Raw genomic sequence first — 22,100 nt, forward strand, 5'->3', positions numbered from 1 at the left:
AATTTAAAAATTATTTTCAGAATTCCCCATCAGGATCAATACTTTGATCCTTATGTCTACATCAGAAGAGTTTATGTATCACATGGACCAATGTTTATTATATGCTGTAGACATATGTCAGGCTGTGGTTTAGTCTAATAATACATGTTTCAAATGTCTTTATTATTAAACATAAGGCCAAGTCAGGAGGAAAGATTTTTAAGCTGTTGCAGAAAGCTCTAAGAAACAAAATTGTGAGTAAGCTTTTAATTTTCATGGTCTCGATTTAGAAGATAATATCTGTAACAACAGCAAAATTCTGTGTGCACTCGTGAACATAAGAGTATAAATAAATTAGATTAGCAATATCTTATGTGGAGAAAAACCTTCTGCCTTTTAGACTTCCCTATATACAAGGCATACTTTTAGAATGAACTCATTTTTTTTGAGATACTGTAGTAGGCTTCCAGTAACATTTTCTTCTCATCCCACGCTTTTAATGTGTGCAGCTCTCGGTGACCTTCAGGGGGATCTATCCACTCGTCTCAAAACTTCACTTCCACTTTGATTACTTCTCTGCTGTGTGGTTGGTGCCTCCACAGCTCTCTCCCATCTCAGTCTTCTATAATGCATTGAAACTGGCTGACTTGTCCAGTGAGGCAGACCATGTGTCTCAGGTGAATAGGTAACGTTTCCCCTAGAGTCTGTCATCTTGGCTACAGCCTGTGGGGCTGAGAATACTGTAGGCTATGAATTTCTCCCATTCCTTCCTCTACAAGCACTGACAACTTGAAGGGTTGGGTTATCAACCACCAGATATTTAAAGAAGGCATAAGCCACTTGGATTCAAGGTCAGTCTAAAACATAGAGCAGAGCCTCCTTGTAGCAGGGTCTGCTGCATGCTGTCAGTGCCAGCACTGCAGGCACACCTGGAGTGATACACCACTCAGCAGGAACGTGGGGCAGCAGGATCTGGCATTGTGTTTAGGTAACAACGGAGTGTTCTTGGTTCATTATCTCTGGAGATTTTACTCGTAGGTAAAGATCTCATTCAAGCCTCCATCAGAAAATGTATAAAAGCCCTGCTAGATCTTTTGCATCATGTCAGTTCCTGTCATGATACCACAACTGATATTTCTTCTGCACCCTCAGCTGTAATCCTGAACTGCACAGGACAGGATGGGCTAAATGGGGAGGAATAAAGAAGAGGATTAAACTCCTCAGACACCATCCAATCCATTATAAATCTGACTTCATATGGTCCCATAACTACAGCCTTGCTTATTGGGGCAGATGATCTCCTGTGACCACACTTCCCCCTCTGGTCCATTTCTTACTGACAGTTGCTACTGATGACCTTCTGCAGTATGGGAGGGAAGTGATGACAAACTCTTTTCGTTAGCTCTCTTCCTCCTCTTCACTAACAACCTCCTCCAGGTCCTGAGGTCCCTGCTCTGCTCTCTCTTTCACATAGGCTGCCTTGATCTGTTGAAGTTCACACAGCTCTGCCTCCAGCTCTTCTCTGTGCATTGACCGACGGTTCCTCAGCAGTTTCATGGGGAAGGGGTTTAAGTCATTGAAGGCAATGTTCATCAGTTTCCTACGATAGAAAGGACAGCTGTGGTCAACTTATTTACTGGCTGGTAACACATGGTAGCAGATACACCAGGAGCATTCCGGGATATTAAAGAGTAGGGCCACAGACTTCAGCTCTCTGAGCTAAGTCACCAAATAGCCGAGTCTTAAAGGAATTCTTTCCCACACAAACACCAACTCAAGCAGTACTTCACATCCACGTATACCATCCCACCTTTTAAGACATCAGTGTGCCGCCATCATTTAGGAGACAATGGATCAGATGCCAATTCTGATGGCCTGTCAGGGAGGGATATTCCTGATGTAGAGCTTTTCTGATCACAGAAATCTTCATCTCAGAGACATGTTGCCATTCAAGGTCATGGGTTGTGCTGTGTTCCCAAATACCCCAACTACAGCTGAGAGAAATCCAGCAATCACTAGCACAAGTACCAGCTGCTACAAGAAGACTGACCCAGACTTTGTGGCTTGCTCTGCTGTAGCATGCCTTTGCTTGAGCCAAAAATATTTTAAATAATACAATGAAGGGAAAGTCAAAAAGATCCATATGCCACAGACCTATCAATGCATTTGTGTCTCTCTTAATAAACTAGTTACAACTCCTGTTAAACTGACCCAACAGGCAAGCAAGTACAAACACAGAATGGAAGCTTGTCTACAACTGAGTCCTACCTGCCGTCCGTGATCATCCTCGTGAAGAAGCGTAGGTACTGGTAGATCTCCACACTGTCATGAATTCTTAGGATTTCCTCCTCATTGTATTTAAAAATCGCAAGAGCATAGCGGAAAATGACCTGGAGGGTTAAAAGGTATTTGAGTAGATAAAGTTTTAAGTAACTTAAGGTCCAGGCCATCCTGTAGAAAGATGGTGTTTGGCACATAGCACTGCAGTACAGACTAGATCCAGGGTTACTCCTGCTCTCAATAGTATGTTCTAGGGCAGGCCTAAAGGAGTACAGAGCTAATCTCAAGAGAACGACCATCTGTTAGCTAAATTGCAACCCCAGAGAATACCAAGCTCTACAGAAGTATCCCACAGGGGTTTCACAAGGGTTCTGTAGTTCTCCCTATGCACAGGGACAGTGCAGGACTCACATTTTCAGACACCATCTATCTTATGCTCCCTTTATCTGTAATACTTTAGTTGTGTCACAGAGTAGGAGACACCATGGCCTATCAGAGAGATGTTTTGCAGTACAACTATCCACTAAAAAGTACCAAGTGCACAGAATCAGAGACTAGGTCTCCCTACTAGCAGCAAGTACATAGAAAACAGGGGCTTGGAGACATCAAGGCATGCCACCAAACAGGCAGCATAGGCCAAAGCAGTTCAGCCTCACATATCTGTGACATATGTGTATGCCCATCACCCTGTCACTATGCCACAGAGGTGGTACAGAGGAATGAAGGCCTAACTGAGAGCTGCACCTTAGTTCCTTCATACAAGAAGGCATCCCACACTCTCAGGAGGATGTCGCTGACCAGGCTGTCCACAAAGGCCACCAGAAACCAGTTGAAGGTGATGAGTGAGACATCAATGCGATACTGTTCAAAATGAGCCATGAGGCGAGGCAGCTTCTCGGACAGGAAGTCTTTGAAGACTCTCTGATCTACCTAAAATTGACAAAAAAGAAAACAATGAAGTCTTATTCAAGAGCAGTCTTGCTGTTAGAGCAGAGGAGTGGTGCAACAGGACAATGGCCCTTGCATGTCAGGGTCATCACTGGTGCTGCCTTATAGTGAACCACACCCTAGGAGGAGCAAAGCATCCTTTGTTTCAAACTCACTGAGCAGTGTACTTGTATGTGGCATCCAGAGCAAGGCATGGAGCTGAAACAAGGCCAAGATATAGGCAGAGAAATACACATTCTTCTCAAGCAAAGTCATATTCCTTGCCAATCTCAAAGTCAACAAGGAAAATCTGACACAATCTTCCTGCATTGGTCTTACTGGGATTTTCTGTGATACCATGAGCATCCAATTGAATGACAGGCATTAAAACCAGCTCAGGTCTGAATGACTCTACATGGCCCAACAGACTGAACACCTTGAATACCTCTGACTTTGCAAGAGGAACCTGATTTTCTCACTTAAGCTTCTCTTTGTGGTCTGAGTACTGTCTGTGCTTTGCTTCTGGTTGCATGAGCCAGAACACAGAAATGCAGTCAGTGAGATCCTTGATGGGGTTTGTAAAGATTTCATGTCAGCAGAGCCATGCTTTCTGGAGGGTAAGTGCTAAAGAGCCCTCATGTTCAGGGCTTCCCTCTGCCATATCATATCAAATGCCCCAGCTGTATCAGCCCACTTAGCTGTGGCACAGGGGTACAAACTATACAGGTAATAAGCTTTGTCTTTAAAATTTGCAATTTTAAGTTTTCCAGCCAACTCACTTTATCAAGCCAACCCACAAAGCATCACCTCAGATGTTCCTCTTTACATGGGTCTTGGCTAGACTTTCAGATACCAACCATGAGGTCAAAAATTCTTTCTAAAGAAGACTTTCAGCTGACACTGTTTTCTCACCAAATGTAGGCAAGCCTCTTCAGTCTGTCATATTTTCCCTGTCAGTCTCTACTTGTTCAGTATTGAGTGCTGTCTATTAAATCCCACAGCTAACACAGCCTCCTCTGGAGAGACATTTTGGTGTCTTCAAAGTGATATAACTTTTTCCCCAATCTGTGAGTTGGCCTCTCCATCACCACACCACTCTCCCAGTAAATGTTAGTCAACAAATTCACTGGTATCAGTCACTCTCAACTACTGACTCTTGAAGCCTCCTCTATTGTGGGCCCACAGATAAAAACGAACCTTTTTTTCTCTGAAAGGATCACACGTAATAGAGACACCAAGTAAGGTTTACCAGACCAGGCACTGATGGGTGTGGGTGGTATGGGCACACAATTACAATTCCATTGAATTATATGAGAGTTAGCTTATCTCAGTCTGCCTGGGAGGACAGAGTATATCTGACACAAGACACACTGAAAACTTTGAAATCCAGTGACTTTGAATCAGGTGGATAAGCTATTTGTAGCACAACAGCTGATATCAAAAGGCCAGAATCTTTTCTGATGTGCAGAGAGCCCCACAGTGAGAACTAACCCTATGCTTGATCATGAACTGAGGCAAATAATGTGAATATAAAAATCTCAGCATTTTCATCCACATGTACATGGAACACCAAAGAGTGCAGCTTCAAAAACTGGAGGACTGCAAAGTGGTCCCTTCCTCATACTCAGTCTATACATACCAGAATTTGCTGCTTCTACTCTATTAAAACTTCTTTAAAATAAGTAACTGTGCAATTAATGGGGCACTTTCCTTCTGATTTATGTGATTTCATTTTATTACCTCATTTCCTAGAGCTGGTGAGTAATTTTGCTCTGTGTGAATGTAACAATTTTGCTCTGTGTGAATGTAACAATTTTGTACTCTCAAGTCTCCAATGCCTCTGCAATGGAAGGGATTGTAAGGTGCTATCACTATCCTGTGAGAAATCAAACACACAGCAGGTTGACAACTCACTTTTAAATCTTTACTTCACAACACTGTATGAGAGTCCAAGCAGATGTGAGGGTGCTCAGCTCACCTGTGATGTTATTAGTGTTTCACTGTAGTAATCTGCCGGCATTAGGTTCTCCACAATATAAACTAGACACCAGAAAGCACTTTCCTCATCTTCTAGGACCAAAAGAGCAACAGCTGCCAATCTGTGATGGACAAGACATGGTGAGAGTATTCAGTACTGCAGGAGGAGTCATCAACACAGGAACTGAAGAATACAAAAGGTCTTTTTGCATGTCTCCAGCTCCATCAGTATCCAAAATATCAAATGTGGCAAGAAAGCCAGACAGAGGCAAGTGATTTGTTTCTGAAGGAACCACAGGGATGTGATGTTCTTTCCCATGTGGCTCTGTCAGAACATATGGAACTGATGTGACAAAGAGAGGTTTCCCAGCTAATGGAATGTTCTGTAGATCTGCTGAAATTAGTAGTGTGCTGATTTAGGCTATTTCAATACATGAAAGAGGTCACACAGAGGTACTTCATATTATGTGACATGCTTAATCTCTCCACACATTCTTTACAGCCCTGACTTCCTTCAGCTGTGACTTACTGCCTTTTAGACAGACTAGAAAGATGATGTCTTTTATTAAGGGCTCTCTGGAGGAAAGTTGCTATCGTCTTTCTGAGGATCATCCAAACATCATTAGGAATAAATAGCTTATGCACATCTCCCTCATGTAAAAAGGTCCAACTAGAAATTCCCTTCTTACAGCTAACACCTACTGCTTTTCTACTGGCAGCACAATTCTAGGAAATTTAGGTTCACCTTTCCTGTAGCCTTCTTTGGGAAGTGAAAGAAACTTTTATATTCTCTGAATCTTCTCTTTTCCAGACAGAACAACCATGGTTTCCTCAGTCTCTCTTTGCGTCATTTGCTGCAACTCCCTTGCATGTTAACACTTCCCAACATTTCCTCCAACTGTTCTCAGCAAAAAAGGGAATCACCAGGGTGGTGTTCTGCTTTACTACTTTACATTATTACTTAAAAATTCAGCCCCAGCCTTGTGGTGTTATTCTGGGACTACTTCACTCCTCCTCCTATAGCTGTTCTTTCCCATTCTGTAACTATAGAGATGCCATGCAAGTGCACCCTGCTGCTTTCTGCATCCGAGTTACAACACTGGATGAAAAATAAGTCACCAAATGCAGAATTCTGCAATTAAATACCTACGGCTAGGACAGAACTGTAGAGAGGCAAGAGCCTGAGGCTGCTGGAATCACAGCCTAGAGTATGTGTCCACACCTTTTCAGTGCCATCTCATGAAGAAGCAGCATACCTGTTCAGTCCCTGGCAGTATCCAATGGCAGGATTGTGCCAGGAGAATGCCAATAACACCCTCCGGAGCCTGGGGATGAGCTGGGAGGTGGGAGAGGAGAAATGCTTGTTGTTGGTCAGTGTGCGGGGCAGGTCAAGCTCAATCTGGCGGCAGGCCGGGTGCTCGGTGCTCCTGCTCTGCTCCAGCAGCCGCTGGTAGTGGCCAGGCGCTGGGCTGCAGTGCCGGCTGACCATCCACCGCCACACCCGCTGCCGGTGCTCCACTGGGATGCCGCTTCGGATCAGACTCTTCAGCTCTGCACAGGGGTTCAGCTCGCCAATGCTGTTCCATCTGTCACGGAGGGGCTTCTCCACTATTTCCTGGCTCCGCAGTTTGTTGGACTTTATCTCAAGGGCTTGAATTTTGGCCAGGAGTTTCCAGTCCTCAATTTCATAGTCAGGTACAGTCATAAACCCATATTCATCATACTCACTGGAGGGACACAAGGCAGTGTTTAGTTCAAATGACAGTGCTGGTACCTGTGTCAAGGACACTTACACTTACATTCCAGATACAGCCTGCTGCCAGGCTCACGTCACCCATACTGGAGCACAAGTACTTGTGGGTGGGCACACCCTACCCCCCTGCCTTTCCAGGCTGCACTGAGATCTGAGAAATGCTCCTTAGGCCTCAACTTCACTTGGTTGTGCTGTCACTTAATATTGGGTTTTTCTGATACCCTTGCTAGGGATTTTTTTTAAAGTGATCTCCAACACTCATTTGTAACAGTACTTCTTCACTCTCTGCATGTGACTGCCTACCTCAGAGCCTTAAAGATAAATGAGAACCTGCAGCACTGGCATACACACACCAGCTCAAGTGTAACTTTGCTCTGAGCTGCAGACCAACCTCATCAGACCCCTCATCAGCCCCTAAAGAAATACTGAGCTCACCCTGTATACCTTCTCCCTACCCTGTCCCAGTGCAGAGACAGTTCTGTAGGAGAAGACTGGAAAGGCTTTGGGGCATGAGATCAAAGTACAGAGATCCACAGTTCCTTCTGGTGTCTCCTTGTACAAAATGAAAATCTCTTACTGATCAGAGCACACCAAGAGTACAGATAGTACAGCTTGTCAAGGTTTGTGCACCATCTGTCCACAAGGTGGGAAACTTATAAGGTATCATCATATTCTTGATAAAAAGACCTAGGGGGGTCTCCTCTTGTGGATGCCAGCCCGGTCAGGGAGAGAGAAACAGCAATTGTTTCTCACAGTGGTTTGTGAGAATTTTAAGGAATTGTAGGAATATGATAACTTGTTAGTATAAACAATCTGCAGGTGATGTTTTTTCCACTTTGCTTTCCTATTCTTCTCAAGAATGATGTGTAACTAGCCAATCAAGTAGAATATATTGTATCGGTCTATATAAACCGAAAAATCCTTTGTAATAAAGCTTCTTTTTCTCCTTTTGCAATTGCGTCTCTCATCTGTTCTTGTGTCATTCTCAGCTCAAGGGTGACATCCTCTCCAAAGCTACATGGAGAACCTGTGAGACTGACCAAACAGATAAAACAGGAACTGCTACAGAACAGGGGCCCCCACTGTGCAGGAAGGCATAGACACAAATGTAGGCCCTGCTACAGGATGTTGTTAGATGTATCTTGCCTGCACACTTCCCTTTGCAGACAGGTTCTACAAAGCTGTGAATATCCCCATGCTCTCAACTCTTACCTTACAGGGTTCAAGTTAAAACCTTCTTCTGCTTCTTCCTTCACATCCCACTGGAGAGCTTCCTGGATGAGGTTCTTCACCAATTCAGCATGCGAGCTGGGCAGGCCAGGCACAGCCTCCTGCAGCTTTCTCAAGACTGTCAAGTATTTGCTCTCCATCTGGCAGTTTCTTGCTTGCAGGCAGGCACACTGTTGGAGAAACAAGAAGGAAAGAGCTCGTTCAGTGGTAGTCCTTCCTGTGTTGCCACTGCTCTCTGCTGGGCTGGTCTGCACATAAAGTAAAGACTTCTGCAGAGCAAAGCCCCAGGAAACACATTTAGTAGTTTTCCACAATCAGTGGAATTGCAGCCGTGAATGAATCACCATGGTCTATGAACAAGCACAAGCTGCAGTAGCTAGCATGCAACAGAAATTGCTTGAGTGGGAGACCTACTACATCACCTACTTTAACTACTGCATTGCATCAGTAGATGGCCACACCCCACCAGCTCAACTGAGGACACAGTCAAAGAGCCAGCTCTGCATCTGAGTTCTCTGCTGTCTTTTCCCCTCATCCTCAGACAAGTTCTCTACACCACATTGAGCTGTGTCCAGATAAAACATACCACTCCAGAGACTGAGCTGTAAGTACAGCATTTTCAAGATACATGGTAGCACCACAGACTAGGTGACTACATGCCCCTCAGCATCCCCAGTCCCATGGCACTGGTACACATCATTTCTCATGCATAGGAAACCCAACTGAGATCAAACAGCAGGACAGTACTTGTCACCACCTTAGACCTGCTCACAGAAAGCAAAAAAATGACTAAAGATTATTAATGCACTCTGCAAGTGGGGAACGGAGGCCACATAGGTGACAAGACTCACCCAGTGTCTCACAGGAAGCTCAGTGAAGACTCCTGTTCAGTGGGATGCAAAAGTTGAAAACAAGAACAAAACAGAGAGAATTACGTTGCATATAGAGGGGACAGAAAGCAGCATGGTTTCTTTCATACTACCACTTTAGTCAGTATTTTACCTCACAGAGCATCCTAGGCTCATGTGATAACTTCCTTTTTGAAGGTTATGGCAGTGTCAGGATGAAAGAGCAGCAAGTTAGGAGGAAGGCAGGGTTTCAAAGAACTAGAAAGCAAACAGACCTAAGAATGGCAATAACACTCCAGAAGCAGGTTTTTGCCCTGTCCCAGAAGTCATGACTGTGAGAACATACCTGTAATGGCACACTCTCCCATCACGTGGCCCTAAGGCCATATTATGATCTCAGAAATACTTGTTAGGCCTCAGTCTTGATGAACAGCACCTGGGCTAAGCTCTTGTGCTTCTCAGAAATATTGTCTGCTCCCAGGAATTGGTGCTAATGAGCTTTGGTTTTTAACAAACACCACTGGAAACTTATCTTTCTTGCAAACTCAAGTGGAGGAACATTTTTGTCATCAGATTTTCAAAAGTCACCAATTGCAGCCAGGATAATAAATTACTATGACCAAAGGCAATTCTCTTATGAACATATAAACAGTGGTCTCAAGTGAGACCCTCTGAGCTCTTCTGGACCACAGTGTGCTGTGATCACCAACCTCCCTCTGAGTCTCTGAGTGGGGCATCTCAGAGCCAGAGAATTCTCAGGTTTGCTGTGGAGCACCAGTGCCAAACAATGATGACAAAGCCTGGGCCCATGCCCCCACTTGTCCCTTTGGCCTGCTGAGAAGATGCAGGCATTTGACATGAGCCCTTCACTGAGCTCGAGGGAGAATTTTCACAGGTGCCTTGTACGTACTCTAGGTCTGTGTGAATACGTTACAGAAAATGTACCTAGAATCTTAGATTCTCAAGTATTTTAGGTTAGTAAGTTAGGCCTATAAATGAGCTACTGTTGTGATTGCAGGAAATTCCATAGAATCTTTTGTAAATTGTTTAAATTCAGCCATTGTTTAAGTGTGGTTAACTTTAAGTGTGTTAAAATCTTTAGGCCCAAACTATTGTTCAAGTCCAGAGCTAAGTTTTGCACAGGAGCCCACACTGAACCTTGTGGCTCAATGGGAGGGCCACCCTTATTCCTTTTATGCTAAAGCTTTCCCATCCATACCCGTTTCCATCCCCAGCTTCCACATATATTTTTAACTGATTTTTAGGTTAGTACTATTTTATCTTTGTGTGCTTTAACCATCTAGTAAGTAGTAGAGTGAATCTTGGCAATGAGCTTTGCCATGCTTTCACTTCAATATTGAACCTGCTATGCCTAACCTTTACCAGTGATTCTTTAAGCAATCTAAGACACTCATTCACAACAATACTTTAAAATCCAGGGAAGTAAATCCTAGGCAAACCCACAAAACAAATGCTGGCACACAGCCCCAGCCTTGAGAGTCATTCAGAACCAGAAAATAGGATTAGACAAGTCTGAGAGTAACCAGGTTTTTCACACTTATAAAGCTAGAAATAAAAATACAACTTAGGAAAACGTAAGAACTCTGGTCTAACTGCAGGACTTCACCATGCTGCCACCTAGTAATGTCAAGTCCAGCAAAGAAACCAAGACTAGATGGAGTCAGGACTCGATCTGTCAGCTCTCAGGAAATTTTTCTGATTGCCTACACAGGGTTGCTTTTTTATTTGTATAGCTGAAATGCAGAAATTTGGGTTAAGCTTCAGCACCGTTAAGACTAATCTTCACAGGTATTTTACTTCTGTTGAAGAATTAAAATTATCATGTCTAATTTGGGAACAATACAAAGCAGTAAAGAGGTCACACTAAAAAAAAAACCACAAGAAAGCTTATTCCTTGTGGATCAAAATCTATTCTGGTGTGATGGTGAAGAGAAACTTTGAAAATAAATTAGTAACAGCTCACATCAAGGAAAAAGGTCACTTGGCCTTACCTTCATCAGGAGAGCTTTTTCATTTTCAGCAACACTTGTCCAGAGTCGAGTAACCTGGTGGATCTCAGAATTGAGAAATTGGTTCTGGGTTTTGTATGCATCAATATCATCCTGTCATGAAGCAAAACAGTGACACAAGGAGAGATCTTGAGGGACTTAAAATCCTTCATATTTCAGGGACATCAGATTAAGTTAATGACAATAAAATATCTCAAAAATTCTGTGTTCTGAGGCGTAGACAGGAGTCCCTAGTACAAATATTACCTACAAAGGAAATCAAGGCACAATACTGTCTTGCATCAACAAGACACCTGAAAATGCTAAATGTATATACATACTTGAAAACACTGGAGAGCTGCAGACCATATAAAGCCAGGGATTCACTTCAGATTAAGAATATATGTGTTTTGTTTGATTGATTGGTTTAATTTTGGTTGGTATCTTTTTTTTTTTTTTAATATGAAACAAATCTCAGCCCCATGCCTGGCAGGAAAAATGAACACTCTCCACAGAAAGTGGCTCTTTTGGCAATTCTCCACCTCACAATAACCTATAATTACAGCTGTGCACATACAACAGCCTGCATCTGAAAGAACCAAGATGTACTGGAAAACTGCAAGACAGAAACATAGAACAACAAATTAAGTGAAGGCAGCAAGTCAGGCTGCAGCTGTGAAACAAAAGAAAGAAAATAAAGTGACAGGCACTGAATGATAACAGAAAGTCAAACAAAACAGGCTCTAGGCTGAATCTGAAACTGACCCAGATGCTTTTTAGGACCCTATTGGCACCAGGTGAGCCTCTTCCAGCCTTCCTCTCATTTGGAGAGGGATGGAGCAACCAGCAGAAGTATATTCTGTGCTTACTGCAATGAACATCCCCCACTGAACCTGACAGCATAAAAACAGACCCAAAAGACCTGTGCCATCTCACACACCTTCAGATGCTCAATCTCCTCCTGCTGCTTATACAAGGTCTCTACAGTGATAGTGTTGGCTTCTTGCAGGGGGTCAGAGAGCTCTCGGGCCATCTGTTCTGTCAAGGTCATGATGACTTCTTGTTTGGCATGGTTCTTCTCCATCAGAAGCTGCACATGTTCCTTGAGCTCCTGGATGTGGCTGTCTCTCAAAGTCAGTATCTGCTCCAGTTCCTTCTTTTCTTGTTCAAGAGCTTCCAGTCGACTTGTCAGATCTGCAATTTGTCTCACTTTGTGGCGCACCAGCTCCAGCCTGTCCTTGTCCTCTGTTGCAGTGAGATACATGTTAGATACTCGCTTCTCCTGCTGGGCTGCCTCCAGAGCTTTGTGGAGAAGTTTGACTAGTTCCTGGAAAGGGAATGCAAAACCATTACATCACTGTGCTGTCCAGGGCAATGGCATTCTGGACAGCACAGACCCAACAGTGAAATATCTTGAAATTGCCTCCTTTTAGAAGGAAAAAAAAAAAAGCAGAAATCTTGAATCTACAGTGACACCACTCTGAGATGTTCTGCTCCCAGAGCTGGGCCTGTGTACTAGGTTGACTATATGATGCTTTTATCCCCAATCATCTGCTCTGTTTATGCTGAATAATAATTTTTTATTACCTTTAAGACTTGTTCCAGAGAGTGAAATGGGGAGAGAAGAAGCGCAGAGTTTGTTTTCAGACACTGCACTCGCCCCTCCACTGGACTGTGGCTGTCTGCGGATGGACAGACAGCAGGACAGAACTCTCCTTTGTGTTTTAGTTAGTTTTAGCTAGCTGAGGCAAAGAAGTTCCCTGGACTGTGGGGTTTCTTCCCTTTTCTTTGGAGCTGTTTAAACCTGCTCTGGACTGGACACCCAGCAGAGCATCAGCAGCTGCACCTGAGGCCCACCGGGCCAGGCCTGGCCTGTGACATTTCCAGCGCCCGAGGGACTGACCAGAGACTGAGTGAGCTGAGCTGCAACCCAGGGAGGGACTTTCTCAGTTTGTCATCTCTTTTGGAGCAGTAAGGGGTTTTATTGTTTAATATTGTTTCGGTTTTATTATTCAATAAACAGGTTTTTTCCACTTTTCTCCAAGGAGGTATTTTCTCCTGGACCAGTTGGGGTGGGAGGGGCCGATTGAATCTGCTTTCCTAGAGGAACCCCTTTGGAGATTCTCTCCCAAATTTGCCCTGAACCAGGACAGCCTGAAAGGTCTCTGCGGCAGTTCACAGATGACTTGACGTGGATTGGCAGCAAAAAAGCTGTTGCCCACACTGTCTGAATTCTGGCTTTCCTACAGTCATTCTTGGGAGCCCCAGCAGCGAACATGGAGATCTAGTCAGCAGTGTGTTAAAATGGGAGGTAAATAATGCAGTCTGCAACTACCCGTGCTACCAGAATGAAACTGCAGTATCCATTTTAACCTTCCTTCTGACAGAGTCCTCCTTCACTCTATCCTGCATGAAGGCATGAAACCTTGCCCCACAACACGTTGCTGATTCAGGCTCTGCCATCTCAGACACTTAAGAAAGCAAATCAAGGATGCAACTGACTGCCCAACATGGGACTTGGCTCTCCTGCCTCTTTGGCTGGAAGAGCTACCAGGATCATTAGCAGAGAACCTGGCATTGCTCCATGCTTTGAAGAACAGTTTCATTCATGAGAGACAGCCCTTACAGTGACCCATGCCCTGATTTCTTATAGTTAAATCACACCTTAAAGGTGGGTCACTGTTCAAAAGAATGATCTGGTGTTAACATCATGACTCCACCTGGCAGTTCTCACCAGTGTCACAGCACCCATTCAGGACTGAACTTATCAAGCAACAGAGATGCAGAAGAAAGATAACAGCAGAGTACACTTGAATTTGTTTTACCTCGCTCTTACACCTACTGCACTTCCTAGAAAGAACTGAAGGTCTTCTTTTGCACTGGGCACATTTAGGCACACACAAGGTGGTAACACCAGGAGCTTCAACTGGTCTCCAGTTACTGCCTGATGAGCACTTCTCAGTGCTTCTATCACACCAATGTGTAAGGGAGTCCCTGAGCCCAGCCTCAGGGCCCCGACCCTTAGAAATAGTCTCTTTACCACACTCACCTTCTGTGACTTGACTTCCTCTGTAAGCGTCAGAATCTGTTGCTGAAGGACACTCACTTTATCCACTGAGTTCTTCTCCCTCAACAATTCTTCAGAGCCTGGGAAGCCACTGTTCATCCACCTGGCCTTCCTAATCCAGTTCAGCCTGGGCCCCATCCTCCCATCTTCCAGGGTCCCTTCTTTAACTGAGGGGAGATACATTTAATTTAGACAGAATTGCTCTTCTACTATGGACTCCCAAGTCTTGCTGTGGGGACTCAACAGTTCCACAGAGAAGGCTGACATACAGGACACGGAAAATTGACCCACAGGATTGGATCCAAACCTGTAGGGATCAGACACTGATATGCCCACAATAAACAAAGTTGTGATGGTTTATGGCACCTGTTAACCCACCTTGCACCCTGCAAATGAATCTGGCCCACAGGAAATGGAAGTTACCACCATGGAAAGGTATGCATCCAGTAGAGCTGCCATGCTTAGCTTGTGGCTGTGCAGCAATTATACTTCTACCTCAAAGAAATAAATCTGGTGGATTTTATTTGTTTGGGTTGATTTGGTAGGGTTTTTTGGGGGTTTTTTTTGGCTTCTGCAGAAAATTCCAGAGGTAGGAGATAGATGGAACCTGAAGCAGAGCCAAAAGAGTCAGTCTTGTGGCAACAACACAGGAAGAGACTTGAGACAATGTAACCGAGTTTTCATATCCCTTGAAAACTTGTTACCATCTCACTTCCATTCCTGCTAATCCCTGCTAGAAGGCATCCCAGTCAGCTGACGCAGCTCAGGAACAATCACCTGCGCCTTCTGCCTCTTGCTCCTCATCCACATTCTCAGGATGCTCTTGGAATTCATCAAAGCTAAAGACATTCCCGTTGCTCCCCCAGAGCTGCTTGGAGCCACAAATATTGTAGACAGTGTTTCTGAAACAAGAAGAGATCAAGACAGCCTAGTGAACAGAAGTCATGATCACTGAAGCCAGCCAGTGCACATTCAAAGTATTCAATTCCTTATCTCCTCTTACTTCTCGCCTCTCCTCCCAAAACTTATCTCCTTCATGTGCTGAGAAAATTAACTCTTTATAGAATTGGTGGATTTGAGGAGAGCAAGGTTGTAACCAGTGCAAACCAGGAAAATGCCACAGAATCAGTACAGCACAGCAACGTCAAATCAGATAATCTTTCCCCATGCACTTGAGCCCTATACATCAGATCAAAGAGAGGATCAAAGGCAACAGTAAACCAACCACATCCTTCCCTCTCCCCTTCACTTCCTTCATCCATCCCTATCCTTAGTTCACTGCAGAAATCCCCAAGTACCAAGAAAGGCTGCCAAGAGAAGATCAGTTACCTACAACACAGCCAGAACTGGGACAAATTATCACATTTGGAGCAGCCACAGGTCCTGTGCTCTGAACATTTAATAAATAACCTTGCCAAAGGTTATTTACAAAGTCATAAACTAAAATGTAGGAAAGAGTTTCAGGAACAAAAAACTGCAGTCACACCCAGGAACAGTTTGTTACAACTGCTGCTATCAGATATTGCCAGAAGCACTAAGAGATGACTTGATAGAATCATGGGGAACTACAAAGGTACAAGTAGTTTGTGTAAAACCTGTACCAGAAAACATGTATACAAGTCTTTTTCTTCTCCTCATGCGCTGTCCTTCAGTTAAAACAGAAAACAAGTCCCTTGTTTTGAGATCTATAAAAGACTCAGTCTTTGCTGCTTTCCTAACTGTAAATGAAGCTGCCATTTAGATACCATTATCCTTTTGCCTTGCTACTGTAAGGCTCCAGAGCAGAAGAACAGACATTGCTGACCTTGGAGAACATATTGGTGTGTAAGACTAGCAGACCTTCAGCCTTCAGTCCCTGTAGTCTGCAGTTACTACTCATCCAATGCAATTTTCCTACTTTTCCCTATCTAATGCTGCACTGTTTTCTCCATGAGTCTATAGCAGCTCAGGGATCCAGGTGTGCTATGCTCATGAAGACCCAGCCTGATAGTGATAGAGCCTGGAGAAATGTTTACTGAACAAGGGGAGCAATACAACTTGAAGCTGGAAAGAGACAATTGTTACCTAAGCTCATGCTTGAGTAAAAGCACCGCACAGGAGCAGGGGCCAAGGATATGTTTGTGTTATTTTTAATCAACGTGAATAGGAAAGAAAGCATAGCCTGAAAAATAGAACAGCTGACCTTGAGGAACTACAAATGTACAAGTAGTTTGTGTAAAACCTATACCAGAAAGTATGCATACAGGTTTTTTCCTTCTCGTCCTGTGCTGTCCTTCAGCTAAAACAAAACAAGTCTCTTGAGATCTATAAAAGACTCAGTGTCTGCTGTTTTCCTGACTGTAGATGAAGCTGCTAACATGAAACACTGGTCTCATGGAGGATCTTTCTTCATATAAGCATCAGATTGTAACTGCAGCAGTGGTGGTAAAAAAACTACAAGCAACTTCCACACCAACAATATTTGGCAGGTGCCCAGCTGCCTACTACACCTACGGCCACTTACTCATTTTTAATTATGTGAAAATTAGTGACTAGGAAACACTTAAAGAGATACTGATGAAGTTGCGTTTGTGAAACTGTAACTGCCCCAGACTAGTAACTTTTAACCTGATGGGGCTATCCATTGCAACAGAAGCAGGCAGTAGGAATACTAAGACCCTTGAAACTCAGCAAGCAAGAGCAAGTTGTGCAGTCAGGCCACATTACAGACTCAAGCGCCTTTTCCCTGGAGTTCCTGCTTTGGAGAATACACTACATTCAAGGTCCTTTGAAACTACTGGAAAGAGCTAATGAGCTTCTATGTACCTACTGAGTACAGCTGAAGCTGATCATGCGCTCTTCCAAGATCGCTGTGCAGGTGTGTCATACTAGGCATGAAAAGCACTGACTACACTGAAGAAAACTTAGTCAAGTCCTAGGTCTGCTACCAGGATCTTTGCTAAGAGAACTAGATTATGTGAAATGCATCAGAACAGGGGGATGTGAAAGACCCACCTGCAGGAAGTTTACTTTGGCCTGGACTAGCCTCTGAAAAGGTGCTTCACAGTTCTCCCACCTAGGCAAGAGTCCCATTTCACACAATACATGACAGGCAAAGAAGGCACACAGTGGCCGGCCAGCATGTCAACTGCACTGCAGTTCTCTTCATGCACTTACTGTATCTCTGTCCAAGGGTGCTTAAGGGAGATGTTCTGCAAAGCAGTAGATGTTTGGGGTGCAGGCAAAGATGCTGCCTTTAAACCCACTGCTTCTGTTGGTGTTTTCACAAGAGGCAGAAAGTCTTCATTGTCAACTACATCTACAAATATAAAAACAAAACAGGACACAAAAGCAAATAAGCAAGACAGAATTCCATTGGACTTTGGGTCCTTCATGTAACCTGACAGCCACAACAGCTTATACAACAGATACACATTACATGTTCAAGTGGTCAAGGACAGTGGGGTAGGCTTCCTTAATTTTAGGTTAAATTACATAAGTTTCCATGTACAAACAGAATGATCTACTCAAGGACAATCAAGTGATTTCAACCATATATATGAGCATGACTAACATTAAACAATCAAACTTCAATGGCCCAAAGGCATAAGGAAGGAGAATTTTGCTGTTCTCTTCCCACATGCCAAACCACATTTGATAGTTTTAATGTGCAGATAACACTCTGCAAGAACAGTTTGTTACCAAATTTTTGCCTGCTGTAGCAAGATGCCAGAACCTTTCAGAGCAGACACTAACTAGAGAGGGGATTATTTGTTTCAAACAAAATGTGCATCTAGTCATTACTGAACAGGTGGATACCCTGATTGTGCCCTCCCCTGATCCACTGACCTGTCTACTACCATTTCTAGGAATGGGCATCTTCAGCCCAATGCTGGAAAAAACCTTCCTTGCTTGAAATTTCAGAGGCCTTACAGGAGTGATACATTAAATATGTACATTTCACAAGTGTGAGGAAAATCAAGATGATCACAAGACACCTGAAAATCCCCAAACATATGCTGTGGATTAGGAGGCAGCTTTCTCCCTTTTATACATAATAAGGCAGAAGTGTCAAACATTGGCCAAGTACTGATAGCTGGCACCTGCATTTAAAAGCCTGGCCAAAACTTCTACCATTTCCAGATGAGGAACACCATTCATCACCAGGGGGCTGAAAGCAAAAGAAAGGCTAACATGTGCAACACCTACTTGTTCTTCCAGCCAGAGGTTCATTCACAAGCTGGGAGCTGCCCACAGGAAATCTGCTCTGAGTGTTGCAAAATTCCCAACGTCTCATTTGCAGCTGCTGCAGCCAGTACATCATTGCTTGTTTGCTGATTGCCTAACAAAACAGGAAAGGGAGGGTAATCATCTCATCAACACAAGACACAGCCTGAGGAGATGACCACCACTTTCCTGCACAAGTCAGCAGGAAAAAAGGTCAGCTGTATCAAGCCTATCCGTAGCTGTATCTGCTGTATCTGTATCCTCTGGTCCTAACACTGATTTGGGAGGACAGAGGAAATTTTTAGTATGGCCTTAAGGGGTAGAATCTCAGTGGACCACTGACCTAATTTTAAATGGGGTTTGGTTTATTATGGTTAAAGACTAAGCAGAAATTTCTCAACTGTTTTAGACAGGAAGCTTCCCCAGATCTTTTTAACAATTACTTACACAGAAATAAAAGTCTAGCAAAGAATCCTCCTGGAACAACCATTTTAGACAGAAGAGTTAATTTCTGTTCTATAAATGACATATGGACTGCAGGACTCCTCAATTACTTTAATTTGGCACACAGTTCCGCTTTTATTCCTACTACTAAACAACAGCCATCTCACAGGTAAGGAGTCCCAGACTTGCCAAAACAACACAAGTAATTGAGGTCCAAGTGGTAGCAATCTAAGCTACAAGGACTCAAATTAAACTCAAGCTAAAAGATACCTGAGCTACAAATATGTCTATCCTGACTGAGAATTTTTCATTACCTTCAAAGTAAAAGCTCTGCTTGGTGTTCTGATCTCAAAAACTCCTTCCCCATTCTCCATTTTGCAGTCAAAGCTGGCGCTGGAGAGATCAATAGACCCCAAAGGATTAATGTCCTGGGCAGTTCTGTAGTACAGTAAGCGACATTTGTTTTCATCGTAAAAGAACCAGCGAGACTTCCAGGTCTTGATTGGGCCCTTGATACCCAACTTGTTTAAATAACCACAGAGTTTTTTTCTGGATGTTTCTGTGCTGGTTTTCACCGGTACATTTTCCAGTTCTCTGGGAGAAGGAAGCATGTCTTTCTCTCTTGCTGAGGTTCCATTGCTGCTGTTAGTGTCTGGATCTGACTCCACTAAACTGCCTGGAGCAGCAAGCATACATGTTCCGCTTTCTGGTCCTTTCTTCATCCCTTTAAGGAAATAGATTGAAACAGGATACTCTCTAGGTAAATAAGCCAATCCCAATTATATCATCACTGTTACAGAACCTGCAGACAACAAAAAAAGGAAGGAATAAGTTCAGGTCTGCCACACGACAAAAAAACACTTCCTAGCTTTCCAACTACCCAGCCAAGGTCTCCAACTCTAGTTTTGGTCATTGCTCCCTGCCCTCCTCTGCTCCAATGACCTCTAATAACTGTTTTCTCCCTTTTTCGTTCCTAAATTAAGCTGGACTAGCAGTCAAGAAACAGTACTTTAATCTCTTGTGAGAAAAATAAGTACAGCCTAAGGGCATACCAAATCCATAGCAATAACCAGGGCATTCAGCACTTAATATTAAGGAACAGCTGAAGAAAACATGGCAAGATAACAAGATCTGCAGGTAGGCACATAGTCAGGTCAAGGAATTGCAGGTAAGTGTGTCCTGGTATTTTCACTGAATGTTCAACTAATATTTAAACCATGGCATCTGGAGAAAAATACAGCATTATGCAGCATCTTTATTAATAATTTGTGTCAGCTGACTATAGTTGTTAAAATGCCTGCATGTTACGTGTTAGTCCTTCATCCAGTAGAATGGATTCATGTGATGAACTATGCACCAGAGAAAGTAATTCTGTGGCATTGCAAAAGAGACTTGGTTGCCTTAGTGACCAAAGTAACCACCTGGGTCCCAGAAGTGTAAAAGAAAAAGATAAAATTCAGGCTGGAGGAGATCTTTGTAAATCTCAAGTTCAACTTATCTCTCAGACATAAAAGCTGTAGCTAGATACACAGGCCCCCATTCAGGTAAATTTTTCCTTATGCAAGGATGGCAATTTTGCCATGACTCCAAGCACTTTTTCAAGTGCTTAACCACATGACAGATGTGATTTTTTGCTCAGAGTGGCAGATACCCACAGCTCCTGTATAAACAAAGCTAACAACACTCCGGCAAAGTATCTATAAATAACTTCTTGCATTTTTTGAAACTTCAGTTCCAGACACTAACATAGCTGAAGCAAATATGCCAGCAAATAAATTGCTGCAGTGTTAAGTTAGTGTGAATCCAACTGCAGACACAAAACTATTCAACCCAACATCCAGCTGTATGGCAACATGTCAGTGAGATAATACAATGGAGCACACTGAGATGTTTCCCAAGCTGATCTTTTTCCTCTGCTCTTAGGAACAACTTGTCCTCATGACTGAAAGAAGGTTTATGCATCCTAGCACTGGCTAAGCCCCAACATGTTTATTGCTGCCCCCTCCTGTTCCCACATTAGCTTTACAGATACCTATCAATAATGTTCACTCTTTGTGAAAAGCTACTTAAATTCTTTTAGTTCACTCCCATACGCTGTGGATCAGGGTTGTGAACACATTCACAAACACCAACAACAACCACTCCTTCAGAAGGTGTTGCCTCAACTACACCTCTGAAACACACAAAAAAACTTCATTTCCAAGCTAGTTTTGCTTGTCATAAAGGAAATATCATCAGGAGGAATGAACACTTTCAACTTTCCCAAATAGACGCTGAGGCTTTTATGTCAGCACCAGTGTAAGTATCTTCTCTATGCCCTGCAGATTCCATCATGCTTCTACTTCTTGCCAGCATGATGGTCCACGGGTCCACACCATGAACAGGACCAAGCAAGCACTTTATGTAATTTAATTTAGGTTATTTAGTAAGCATTAGGTTCAAGAAACAAGTTAAAAGGAATCATGTCACAGCTGCATTCAAAGATCTCTAGATAAGACCTCACCTCCTTAAGGGAAGTAATGAGGAGCTCCTGGAAGTCACCGTCTCCTGGCACAGAGCTATTGCTGCAAGCACAACCAAGCAGGTACCCACAGCCTCCAACAAATCCAACAGCAACAGAAAAGCAGCGTTTGTCTCAGATTTTCTTCGGTCCAGTTAAGATATATTTAGCCGAAAGCTGCCCCGACACTGACTCACCAATGAAAACGGATCAGGGTGGACCCTACAAAAACCTTTCCGGAGCTGCGATCAGCGCAAGGCAGCCCCCACGGCCACTCCCCGCGCCTCCCTCCCGCAGCGCCGCAGAGGCGCTCCCAGCCCAGCTGCGCCGCGCGGGGCAGCAGCGCCGGCGGCCGGAGCCTGGCACGGGGCTGGCCTGAGCCTGGCGCCGCTCGTACCAGCGCCCGGCTGCGGCGGGGGGGCATCCGAGCCGCTCGCCGAGAGGGGATTTTGCGGGGGGGGAATGGCGGCGCGGCAGCCCCGCGGGAACAGCCCCGCGGGAACAGCCCCGCCGGGAATACCTGCGGTGGCCGCCGCCCCGCGCTTCCTGCCGGGCCGGTCTGCGGCGGTGCCGGCGGGGCGGGGCCCCGGGACAGCGGCGGGGACGCGGCGGCGGAGCGGGAGAGCAGCGGGGCGGGGGACGTCAGCTGCAGCCGCGGGAAAAATATCAACAACAACAACAATATAGGGCATTTCAGACGGGTTTCGGGAAGAAAGTGATTCACCAGGGTGATGAGACCCACGGAAGGCAAGCAAGCAGAGAGGGACAGCTCGTGGGCTAGACGGAACCAGCAAGTGCCATCTGCCATGGGGCACTTCTCTCCAGAGCTGCAGATCCACCAGGAGTGGTGGATGCAGAGCCTGCGAGAGGCACGGCTGTG

The 22,100-nt window shown here is 44.3% G+C and overlaps 1 protein-coding gene across 3 annotated transcripts; it reads right to left on the reverse strand.

Annotated features, from left to right (window-relative positions):
- Positions 1-141: 141 nt before the first annotated feature.
- TBC1D2 (TBC1 domain family member 2) lies at positions 142-21,599 on the reverse strand. Of its 3 annotated transcripts, none has more exons than XM_059492119.1 (14): positions 21,224-21,599; positions 19,035-19,444; positions 18,259-18,391; positions 17,227-17,368; positions 14,848-14,972; positions 14,053-14,237; positions 11,944-12,330; positions 11,007-11,117; positions 8,129-8,316; positions 6,420-6,890; positions 5,165-5,285; positions 3,004-3,189; positions 2,248-2,369; positions 142-1,579 (listed from the first exon to the last, which is right to left on the reverse strand). In XM_059492119.1, the coding sequence occupies exons 2-14, from the start codon at positions 19,440-19,442 to the stop codon at positions 1,378-1,380; spliced, it is 2,781 nt and encodes a 926-aa protein (XP_059348102.1). In that variant the 5' UTR covers positions 19,443-19,444; positions 21,224-21,599; the 3' UTR covers positions 142-1,377. The 3 variants fall into 3 exon arrangements, with proteins under 3 accessions (XP_059348102.1, XP_059348101.1, XP_059348103.1); XM_059492118.1 differs by having other exon boundaries at positions 19,035-19,522; XM_059492120.1 differs by lacking the exons at positions 17,227-17,368; positions 18,259-18,391; positions 19,035-19,444; positions 21,224-21,599 and having other exon boundaries at positions 14,775-14,858.
- Between the last annotated feature and the right edge of the window lie 501 nt (positions 21,600-22,100).

This window comes from Ammospiza nelsoni, chromosome Z, assembly GCF_027579445.1.
Source record: "Ammospiza nelsoni isolate bAmmNel1 chromosome Z, bAmmNel1.pri, whole genome shotgun sequence".
In the NCBI taxonomy this organism is placed as follows: Eukaryota; Metazoa; Chordata; class Aves; order Passeriformes; family Passerellidae; genus Ammospiza; species Ammospiza nelsoni.

What these genes read in the sequence shown, in the direction of transcription:
- TBC1D2 (XM_059492119.1), bottom strand. Translation starts at nt 19,442, where the DNA reads ATGAAGAAAGGACCAGAAAGCGGAACATGTATGCTTGCTGCTCCAGGC. An exon ending in ACCTCTGGCTGGAAGAACAA is followed by an intron (nt 17,369 to 18,258) that starts GTAGGTGTTGCA and finishes TTATATTTGTAG; the next exon opens with ATGTAGTTGACAATGAAGAC. An exon ending in AGGATGATCACGGACGGCAG is followed by an intron (nt 1,580 to 2,247) that starts GTAGGACTCAGT and finishes TTTCTATCGTAG; the next exon opens with GAAACTGATGAACATTGCCT.